The sequence below is a fragment of the Oncorhynchus nerka genome, linkage group LG17 (genome assembly GCF_034236695.1).
Source record: "Oncorhynchus nerka isolate Pitt River linkage group LG17, Oner_Uvic_2.0, whole genome shotgun sequence".
Classification (NCBI taxonomy): domain Eukaryota; kingdom Metazoa; phylum Chordata; class Actinopteri; order Salmoniformes; family Salmonidae; genus Oncorhynchus; species Oncorhynchus nerka.
The window spans coordinates 26,762,207-26,774,216 of record NC_088412.1 but is presented as its reverse complement, the minus strand read 5'-3'; the positions used below and the strand labels follow the sequence as shown (position 1 = coordinate 26,774,216).

The following is a 12,010-nucleotide window of genomic DNA, read 5'->3' as shown; positions in this document are numbered from 1 at the left end:
TTAGCTCATTGTTATGGATGTATCCAAATAAATGTCACTAGAAAACTGCTTAAACAAATGCAAATGCATCTACTTTGCTGATATTCTGGCTGCACTTTTGACGTGACTGTAAGTTAGTCGTAGTTGGCAAGCAAGAGATAAGAAAGTTGCCAGGTAGCATTCCATTGGAACATTGCAGCCATAGATACAGAACAAAAAGACTGAAAGACTGGGTCACGCCTCTAGCAACCGAACCGATAGAATGAACGACCAGCCGGCTTAGGTAGCAACCCTACATTTATGTCGAGACTATATCTTGTAGAATGATGAAATAGTATGAATAAATTCATCAAAAGAATGTTTTTAATGAAAATATGTCAATCATTATTTGAGTATGTTGGTCATGCAAATTCTCTAAAAAGACTTTGGAGGCGGCTTATGGTAGAGAAATTAACATGAATTAACATTAGCTCTGGTGAACATTCCTGCAGTCAGCATGCCAATTGCACGCTCCCTCAACTTGAACATACAGTATGTAGAAAGAACGAAGCCGGTGTTTGGAGGATATATTGGCACAATCCCTGTGCCAATATATCCTCCAAACAACGGCTTCTCGGTCATCATCACTTAAGTGATTGCTACAGTATGTCAATGTTTTTAAATGTCAGGAGTCATTTCTAAGCTCCATGATTCATTCCAGCAGCGCTCTATTCTTGTTTGGTCTCCATAGCAACGTCTGTTTGTCAGTGTCTTAGTCACTTCACTGTGGTCACATTCTAACCATCAGTGCAAGAATAATGAAAAAGTTAGACCAGGGACTTCAATCTGCCTTAAAATCAATGGCCTTCATGTAGATTTCTACCTCAAATACCTCGTACCTCTTCACATTGATCTGGTACTGTGTAGCTTCATTCTTGTGTATTTTATTTTATTCCTCTTGTGGAATGCCTAAGCACCATAATTCATTTCAGCAGCGCTCCATTCTTGCTTGGTCTCCATGGCAACCTCTGTTTGTCAGTGTCTTAGTCATTTCATTGTGGTCACATTCTAACCATCAGTGCAAGAATAATGATAAGGGTAGACCAGGGACTTCCTCTGAATTATTAATGCACAGAGAAAACTGTGGGTTGTGTGTCCTGTTTTATTACTTACACAGAACAAAAATATAAATGCAACATGGTAAGTGTTGGTCACATGTTTCATCAGCTGAAATAAAAGATCCCATAAGTGTTACATATTCACAAAAAGCTTATTTCTCTCAAATTGTGTGCACAAATTTGTTTACATCCCTGTTGGTGAGCATTTCTCCTTTACCAAGATAATCCATCTACCTGACAGGTGTGGCATATCAAGAAGGTGATGAAACGGCATGACCATTACACAGGTGCCCCTTGTGCTGGGGACAATAAAAGGCCCTCTAAAACAACACACTGCCACAGATGTTCAAGTTTTGAGGTAGTGTGCAGTTGGCATGCTGACTGCAGGAATGTTCACCAGATCTGTTGCCAGAGAATAGAATGTTAATTTCTCCACCATAAGCCGCCTCCAACTTCCTTTTATAGAATTTGGCAGTACATCCAACCGGTCTCACAACATCAGACGTTGTGTGGGCGAGTGGTTTTATAATGTCAACGTTGTGAACAGAGTGATCCATGGTGGCAGTGGGGTTATGGTATGGGCAGGCGTAAGCTATGGACAACAAACACAATTGCATTTTATTGATGGCAATTGACTGATTTCCTCATATGAACTGTAAAATTCAGTAAAATCTTTGAAATTGTTGCATGTTGCGTTTATATTTTTTGTTCAGTATATATCATGTAGACGACACTGAAGTGGCCTAGTTACAGTTTTTAAATCGGTTTGAAATAATGTACATATCTACCTCAAATACCTCGTAACTCTGCATATTGATCTGGTATTCCCTGTATATAGCTCCTTTCTTGTGTATTATATTTTATTCCTCTTGTGTTACTATTTTATTTCAATTATTACTTTTAAACTGCACTATTGGGAAGGGCCCGTAAGCAAGCATTTCACGGTAAAGTCTACACCAGTTGTATTCAGGGCATGTGACAAATAAAATGTGATTTGACGACAGGATTTGAAGGAACATTTCTATGTGGTAATTCAGGTTTGAAGAAGCATGCTGCACCTCATCTGTATGTTATCTGCCATTTTGTAAGACGTGACGTTTGCATCTTTGCAGATTCCTGATTCTTTGCCTAACGGGTTGAATTACCCACAGGCAGGCGGCCACCACCACCACCCCCACCAATCACAGACCATGATCGTGACATCCACATCGGCCACACCCCCACACCGCTCATTGCGGGACCAGCAGTATGAGGGTGCCATCAACAAGATCTCCATCCAACAGTACCAGTCTCCCCTGCCCATGGCCACCACCACCCGTCCCCAGAGTGCACGCTGCCTCATCCAGACCAAAGGCCAGAAGAGCATGGACGACTTCCAGGAGCAGGTTGGCCATTACTCTTTCTCTCTCTTTCTCTCTCTATCTGTCTCTTTGATTGTCCCTGTGTTTCTCTCTGTCTCTCTATCTGTCTCTTTGATTGTCTCGGTGTTTCTCTCTCTCTCTCTCTCTCTGTCTCTCTATATGTCTCTTTGATTGTCTCAGTGTTTCTCTCTTTCTTTCTCTGTTTTTGTCTGTCTGTGTTTCTCTCGCTCACCCCCTCCATTTCAATCATCTTTTCACTCTCTTTCTCCCGCTCTCTCCCTTTCTCTCAATCTGTCACCAACAGATCTCTGAGAGGCCTATATTATGGCTAGCGGTATATAGAGAGGAGAGATGTTGCACCATGTAATTGCACAGTTATACAATACCAAATGTCTATTTTTGGCATGATGTTGTTTTTGTGTCTTTTGGCAGTTCTGTGTGCGGATAGAGAAGAATCCAGGTTTAGGGTTCAGCATCTCAGGGGGAATCAGTGGCCAAGGGAACCCTTTCAAGCCTTCTGACATGGTAAGATTAGAGCAACTAAATGTTCTCTGTGTGCATCTGATTCTGTGCCATAGGAACATGTTCCATTTTTCTCTTATTCCTTAAGGTGTTTCAATAACCACTGCACATCACTGTATGTTTCACTTCAGAGTTTCCATGGTAACAGGTGCTGCTGCATTGCTGTATGGGGTGCTGCAGTTGACTTGGTTAACTTTGAACCGTTTTATTATACGCCAATGATGAGCAAGAATCAAGAAAAGGCAACACTTTTGCGGCAATGATTTGTAATGTAGTCAGTCATAAGGTTGGCGAATGTCAAATAGTTCAATAATGTCTTGTTGCCATGTAACAGCAAAGAAAAGAGCCAGTGAGAAAAATGTTTATAGATTTCCATTTAGATTTTTCCGAAATCAGTTATGTTGTTGCCAATGGCAACATTTTCTCTTATTATTCGTTTTAAAATATCAAAGCCTAGTTTCTTCTCATTGACATTAGATTTGTATGGGGAAGGTCTTGTAAGCCATAGGAATTGAACTCAGATTCAATGTTGTAAAAATTGTTATAGCCATTGAATGTGTTGTATATTTTGTGTGCATATCATCTCCCATCTTAACACCCCACTGAAAGGTGGTGCATGCTGATTGCTGAGGATATCTTCTGAGGGCCTGCTTTCCCGTGATGCCTCAAGGAGTCCCTGCTGTAATAATACCTGAGTCATTAGATGATAGTAACGTAATTCGGGTTCAAGTGAGGTTTAACTGTGTTGATTGAGGCTCTTCATATAGTAGTATATAGTTTAAACGCATGCAAAGATTGGTATACTTATAATCTCTGCCTTGACTAGACATTTTTTGGAAACATGCAATGGAAAAAACATGCCCCCCAGTGTCCATATTTTTGGAAATATAGATTTTTTTTTTTAAGTAACTCTTTTAGTCCTGTTAAAATGTTTTCATTAAAGGTAGATGTAAATGCCATGTAAGTACACTTAGTTCTTGAATTTAACCAACAGCACACATAGACTTCCATTTTTTTTTTGATTGTGAAAAATCCTTATGATAGTTGTCTGCTTTTTACAGACTAGTTAAACCTATCAAGTTAATGTTTGCAACAGCATGTCAATCAAAATCAACGCACAGATCTTGAGTTCGAGGAAAATACAAAACAAAAGCAACAAACAACCAGTTTGAAAGGCACAGATTCTAAACCATCTTCACCATTTGGTTCCTAATCTCATATCACTTTTGACTTATAGGGTATCTTTGTTACTAGGGTACAGCCTGATGGACCGGCCTCCAACCTGCTACAGCCTGGGGACAAAATACTGAAGGTAACCGTGTTCTTCATCACCGCATCGATCATCGTTGTCCTCTGAGTCTGTGAGCGCATCCTCCCTCCTCCACATTGCCTGTAGAGGCTTTGCATGTGGCATTTTGTGCTGGATGTACGTGTGTCTACCAAGTGAGCATGGTCCTCTGTTTTGACCTCTGTCAAACCTCCAACATGTTTTACTTGTCCCTAAGTCAGACAAAAGGAAGAGTGGTTATTGTTTTCTAATAAAGGCCAATGGAAACAGATTTAATCTAAGTGGATCACATACAAGTAACTTTACTGATATGATAAGATTCCTAATGTGATGTTTTAGATGCCTGAAAACTAAGTAGTAACCAGCAATGTAATGTGCTGGATGAATTGGTTTGTTTCTGAAATACTAGTGAAGGTCAAAGTACAACCTGGCCCGTATCTACAAATCGTCTAAGAGGAGAAAATTGGTTGTGCTGAGAATAGAGACATTTTACTCGTATGAGTAAAAATAAAAGCTATGCATGAAGCCTCTTTCATAAGAGTCCCACCTAGTCGCCAGATATTTAGGAGACCTCATGAGCTGTCCTAATAAGTGAAGACTAACCAGCAGATGTCTTGATAATAGAAAAATGTAGCATGGCAGCGAGTCAGTAGTTACTAGCTCTGACTTTGCTAATGGCTACTTTATTGAGGAAAAATGTACTCACTATGACTGTGATATGTGGTTGTCCCACCTAGCTATCTTCAGATGAATGCACTGTATGTCGCTCTGGATAAGAACTTCTGCTAAATGACAAAAATGCTAAATGTTCCTGCGCCACATGTAAATGCTTTGGAGTGGTTAAAAGAAGAAATATCAAAACATATCTGATCCATCCATTAGTAATCTAGACCTAGACTACATGCAACAGTTCCCCCTTGTGCTTTTCACAATGATTTCACACAAGGGCAATTTCCCATGATATTCAAACACTTACAGTATTAACCACTAGACTAATAAATTTACTAACACTTTTTTCTTTCAATTATTTAATTAACCTACATAATGTTATTTCAAGTTATCCCTTTGGAGCACAATATCACATTGGTAAAAAGATTCCTAAATTGACCATGCCTATCGTTTGGGCAATTGAAGGCAACTAGGGCCTATGTTAGCTTTGATTGTGTTTGATGAAAATTATACAACCTGACTTGATGCCTACTGTGCCAAAGCGATATAGAGTTGTTTAACGGGAGTGACGAGTGTGATATAACGGTAATATTATAGAAATTAAACTTTTAACATATAATTGGTTAAAAAAAGGTTATGCAGGCCAACATATTAGGCAATAATTAAGAATATGCAAAGTTATCGTGTCAGGTGAAAATGATTTCAAACGTTTTACCATTTCATTTCGTGTAGCCTACAGTCACATTCAACATTATCAGAAGTGTGATATAGTTCACAGCTGGCGATGCTTCATCGCGATTGGTTATTCCCAATCAAACAATATCAATGTGCGTCATCACTATATTTCCTTTGCGGCACCTCAAACTCACATGATTACCAGGTGAGTGAAACTTGTAAATTAATTAAATTACTCCTGGGTTTGTCGGAGCAGCGTCTTAACATCATCTTAAAACCTACGCTGAGCTGGGTTTTTTGTTGTCTTAAACACATTTTTAATAGGATTCCTAGCATATTTTCTGAGATGCTTTGTGGATACGACACCTTATCTAAACGTTTTTGATAACCTTGAAAGCCCTGCAGCCATTTTTGCTCAACTATTTTCTATACCTTTCAACTTTGCACTGTGCAGCAAAGATTGTATGGGGTCTTCTCTTCTACTTCAGTATCATCAGATCCCTGAGTCTCTTTTTCTAAATATTTCAGGAGTCAACCTTTTAGGAAGAGCATAAGAGCTCTGCCACCCCATGCGATAAGACACGAATTACACACTATGATGTGGTGTTGTATTTAGCTTAGGTAGAGGGCTGTTATTTTAAAGGGAACTCACCATCACACATACAGTAAATAGGATCGACACTGTCAAAGTAAGTGTTTACCATAGTGCAGAGAGGGAACTGTACCCTTTGTAGATTGTCAGATTCCTGGTCCATGTGAAGCTACTGTCGAGGCTAGTCAAACACCTGACAGTGAAGCCTACATGAACAAGCCAGGCTCTCTGTGCCAATACAATTGAATGGGATTGGAATAGTCCCTACAGTTATTGGCATGTCTCTTGTATCTCTGTGGCTTTAAATGTGTGCTAGTAGAAGCCCTCGCCCACCCGTAGCCTGCAGTAGCAGAAACCTCTCTTCTCTCTCCACAGATGCAAGTGTTAGCTGAAGGACATACCTCTAAAGATCCACTTCTCTCCTCCTTCTCTCCTTTACAGCATGACCTCCTCCTCTTCCTGTGTGCATCTCTCTGCTTTGTCTCTCCTCTTTTCCTTGACAGTGTTGTTTGTTTATCTCCTCTGAGCTATAGGGCTGTTCCCAGTCCTCTCCGTGCCGCCCTGCCCCGCCCTGCCACTTCTCACTCACGTCACTCTGTTCACCCTCTGCTTCATTTTTGCATTGCAGGCCAATGGACATAGTTTTTTACACATGGAACATGAAACTGCTGTGTCTCTTCTGAAGAATTTCCAGAAAACTGTGGACTTAGTAATCTTGAGGGAGAGCACAATTTAAATATTTTTTTATAACACCATTGCTTCTCTCCCAACGGGTTGTGGAAATGTATACAACCAGTTTTTATCTAGGAACAGTGACATTTGCCGATTGCTGGACCAATGGCAAATAAAGTGCCAAATGTACTATAGGATACATAGGTTATAAGATATCTATGAATTTTATGTAAACAGGAATTTTATCTCTTGAGTTGATGTGAAGGAAAGTCATTTTTGTTGGAGGTTGGAGCAATTTTCTTAGTTTTTATTTGGACATTTTTTGCGTATTTATATTGCCTTTTATTTTGTACCTTTTTCATTGTAGCTTCTCATTTTACTCTCAGAGCATGAAAACACACTAGCTCTTTAGGAATTCTAATCACCATAAACACTGCCTCAACTTTGTATAGGCCGTGGGTAAATATTTTCATTTACAATAAAGACATGAACAGTAGCGAGAGGATTGGGACAGAAATAAAATGTTTACAATGTTCTTAAATTATTTAAATTAAATGTTTTTAAAAATCCTACCGTAATACAGGGCCAATTTATCAAGTTTTTAAATTATTATTTTATTATTATAGGTTTTCCCACCAGTTTATTTCATTAATGTATTAACACTATATTGATTGTTATACCCAACCAGTCACTACATTATATAAGGTCGATTTTTGGTAGTTGCTCAATAATGTATATGTTTGCACAAATTAGCTACATTTTAAAAGTAGAAGCAATAGTCAATCCCACACCTGAAAGGGTTTATTTTAGATTACAAGACTACCCTAGAGGGCCATCTGCTGGCTACATTGTGTTTACATGTGCTGCAATTGCACCAAGGAGTATGTAATGTCACATACCCCCCATATTCAACTCCTAAAGAATTTACATACAGAAAAGTTGTAACATTGTTTCTCATCTGTTTGTGTTAAAAACAAAATAGTTTGTTCGCAATGATTTGAAGTAATTTTGCTGTGCTTTTCAGCACCACTCTGTAGAACACAAATTACTTTCAATGTCTTCATTTTAAGCTCAGTTTATTATGAGAATGCACTATTGGAAAGGTATTCATGTGAGAATTATGTATATATATTTTTTAACAATGCTGCTGACCAGAATAGGCATTTCACTCTGTTCCATTTCTGGATGGATGTTCATCTTAAGTTCTGACATTACAGCATGCTTTCATGGTTATAATGGTCTTTGGATATGTTTTTTTGGATACATTATCTGTGTTTTCAAATTTTGGAATCTCTCTCATAAAGAAGTTTTTCTCATTGCAAACCGCTGAGGTTTACAAAGAGACATTATTATATTGTGACATTTGGTGCCATTTTATTACAATCAAAAACATATACCTTTATGAGCCCTAACAATGTTTCATTACTATTTTTGTCAAATGTAGCATCAATTGTGACATTCTTGAGCAAAACCAAGCACCTATAACCCTATGGAGGGACCCTGGTTGAATTTGTGCCAAGCTAAGCTGGTACGTTGTACTTCAATATCCAGTAAATTACGAGTTAAAATATTCAAGATATTGTGAGAAAGTTTGATAATATAATTATTTTTACGAAATGTTTTCAGGTTATTATTCAGAATATATTGATATACCTTAGCTTTGCTCAAATTGCGAGATTTTATAAGGACAATGAAAAAGTATAGGTGAAGTACTTATGACTTGGAGAATAAAAGCTGTGCTAAAAACCATATTTCTACAGTAATTGTGAATTTGTGTTATACAAATATATTATATATATATATATATATATATATGAATATAAAATAGTAATTTTTGTATATGTTTAAAATACAAATATAAAGTGAATATATGGTACTATTCTGTCTAATTGCAGTGTTGATGTAAATAATGGTGACTGAAAACAAATTGAGATCATTTATTCATATAGATTGTGAATGTACTCCAAGCTTTTGCAGTATGAAGACTAACTGGACTTGAATGCTGCTTCATTTTTTGTGCAAAAAGTAATTTTAGCTATTGAAAGACAATAATTCTGTTTAGTTGGACAAATTTAGTGACAGTTTATTGTACTATTTATTTGCACATGCAAGTTTAATCCTTCCATTCTTTTTATGTATTAACACAAAGATTGGTGAAGTGTGTGTGTGTGTAATATATATATACACTGCTCAAAAAAATAAAGGGAACACTAAAATAACACATCCTAGATCTGAATGAATGAAATATTCTTATTAAATACTTTTTTCTTTACATAGTTGAATGTGCTGACAACAAAATCACACAAAAATTATCAATGGAAATCAAATTTATCAACCCATGGAGGTCTGGATTTGGAGTCACACTCAAAATTAAAGTGGAAAACCACACTACAGGCTGATCCAACTTTGATGCAATGTCCTTAAAACAAGTCAAAATGAGGCTCAGTGGTGTGTGTGGCCTCCACGTGCCTGTATGACCTCCCTACAACGCCTGGGCATGCTCCTGATGAGGTGGCGGATGGTCTCCTGAGGGATCTCCTCCCAGACCTTGACTAAAGCATTCGCCAACTCCTGGACAGTCTGTGGTCCAACATGGCGTTGGTGGATGGAGCGAGACATGATGTCCCAGATGTGCTCAATTAGATTCAGGTCTGGGGAACGGGCGGGCCAGTCCACAGCATCAATTCCTTCCTCTTGCAGGAACTGCTGACACACTCCAGCCACATGAGGTCTAGCATTGTCTTGCATTAGGAGGAACCCAGGGCCAACCGCACCAGCATATGGTCTCACAAGGGGTCTGAGGATCTCATCTCGGTATCTAATGGCAGTCAGGCTACCTCTGGCGAGCACATGGAGGGCTGTGTGGCCCCCCAAAGAAATGCCACCCCACACCATGACTGACCCACTGCCAAATCGGTCATGCTGAAGGATGTTGCAGGCAGCAGAACGTTCTCCACGGCGTCTCCAGACTCTGTCACATCGTCACGTGCTCAGTGTGAACCTGCTTTCATCTGTAAAGAGCACAGGACGCCAGTGGCGAATTTGCCAATCTTGGTGTTCTCTGGCAAATGCCAAACGTCCTGCACAACCCCAACCTGTGGACATCGGGCCCTCATACCACCCTCATGGAGTCTGTTTCTGACCGTTTGAGCAGACACATGCACATTTGTGGCCTGCTGGAGGTCATTTTGCAGGGCTCTGGCAGTGCTCCTCCTGCTCCTCCTTGCACAAAGGCGGAGGTAGCGGTCCTGCTGCTGGGTTGTTGCCCTCCTACGGCCTCCTCCACGTCTCCTGATGTACTGGCCTGTCTCCTGGTAGCGCCTCCATGCTCTGGACACTATGCTGACAGACACAGCAAACCTTCTTGCCACAGCTCGCATTGATGTGCCATCCTGCACTACCTGAGCCACTTGTGCGGGTTTATAGACTCCGTCTCATGCTACCACTAGAGTGAAAGCACCGCCAGCATTCAAAAGTGACCAAAACATCAGCCAGGAAGCATAGGAACTGAGAAGTGGTCTGTGGTCACCACCTGCAGAACCACTCCTTTATTGGGGGTGTCTTGCTAATTGCCTATAATTTCCACCTGTTGTCTATTCCATTTGCACAACAGCATGTGAAATTTATTGTCAATCAGTGTTGCTTCCTAAGTGGACAGTTTGATTTCACAGAAGGGTGATTGACTTGGAGTTACATTGTGTTGTTTAAGTGTTCCCTTTATTTTTTTGAGCAGTGTATATACACACAGCACCAGTCAAAAGTTTGGACACACCTACGCATTCAAGGGTTTTTCTTTATTTTTACTATTTCCTAAATTGTAGCAAAGACATCAAAACTACGAAATAACACATGTAGTAACCATGTGTAACTACTCATGTAGTAACCAAAAAAGTGTTAAACAAATCAACATATGTTTATATTTGAGATTCTTCATAGTAGCTAGCCACCCTTTGCCTTGATGACAGTTTTGCACACCCTTGTCTTCACCTGGAATGCTTTTCCAACCGTCTTGAAGGAGTTCCCACATATGCTGAGTACTTGTTGGCTGCTTTTCCATCACTCTCCTTTTCCATCACTCTCCTTATTGGTCAAATAATCCTTACACAGCCTGGAGGTGTGTTGGGTCATTGTCCTGTTGAAAAAAAAAAGATAGTCCCACTATACGCAAACCAGATGGAATGGTGTATCGCTGCAGAATGCTGTGGTTGCCGTGCTGGTTAAGTGTGCCTTGAATTTGAAATAAATCACTGACAGTGAAGCACCCCCACGCCATCACACCTCCTCCTCCATGCTTCATGGTGGGAACCAAACATGTGGAGATAATCCGCTCACCTACTCTGCGTCTCACAAATACACTGCGGTTGGAACCAATAATCTCACATTTGGACTCATCAGACCTAAGGACAGATTTTATCACAGGTCTAATGTCCATTGCTTGTGTTTCTTGGCCCAAGCAAGTCTCTTATTATTATTGGTGTCCTTTAGAAGTGGTTTCTTTGCAGCAATTCGACCATGAAGGCCTGATTCACAAAGTCTTCTCTGAACAGTTGATGTTGAGATGTGTCTTTTACTTGAACTCTGTGAGGTGCAATCTGAGGTGCAGTTAATTGCAGATTTCTGAGGCTGGTAACTCTAATGAACTACTGCAGATGAGGTAACTCTGGGTCTTCCTTACCTGTGGCGGTCCTCATGAGAGCCAGTTTCATCATAGCACTTAATGGTTTTTGCGACTGCACTTGAAGAAACCCCCCCCCCCAAAAAAAAATCCAGATTGACTGACCTTCATGTCTTCAAGTAATGATGTTTCTTTGCTCATTTGAGCTGTTCTTGCCATAATATGGACTTTGTCTTTTACCAAATAGGGCTAACTTATGTAAATCAAATCAAATGTTATTTGTCACATACACATGGTTAGCAGATGTTAATGTGAGTGTAGCGAAATGCTTGTGCTTCTAGTTCTGACCATGCAGTAATATCTAACAAGTAATCTAACAATTTCACAACAACTAATTTATACACACAAGTGTAAAGGAATGAATAAGAATATGTACATAAAAATAAAATGGATGAGCGATGGCCGAATGGCATAGGCAAGATGCAGTAGATGGTATAGAGTACAGTATATACATATGAGATGAGTAATGAAGGGTATGTA

General features: G+C 39.6%; 1 protein-coding gene across 3 annotated transcripts in view; it reads left to right on the top strand.

Moving 5' to 3' along the window:
- LOC115144992 (leucine-rich repeat-containing protein 7-like) overlaps positions 1 to 8,606 on the top strand; it is a 155,404-nt gene extending 146,798 nt beyond the window's left edge. For 2 of the 3 annotated variants that reach the window (XM_065003090.1, XM_029686177.2), the window contains 4 exons: positions 2,189 to 2,461; positions 2,870 to 2,962; positions 4,197 to 4,271; positions 6,812 to 8,606. In XM_065003090.1, the coding sequence (XP_064859162.1) occupies positions 2,189 to 2,461; positions 2,870 to 2,962; positions 4,197 to 4,271; positions 6,812 to 6,919 (549 nt within the window). In that variant the 3' untranslated portion in view covers positions 6,920 to 8,606. The remainder of the gene's footprint in view (positions 1 to 2,188; positions 2,462 to 2,869; positions 2,963 to 4,196; positions 4,272 to 6,811) is intronic. The other variant, XM_065003091.1, reaches the window with a different exon arrangement.
- Positions 8,607 to 12,010: the final 3,404 nt, after the last annotated feature.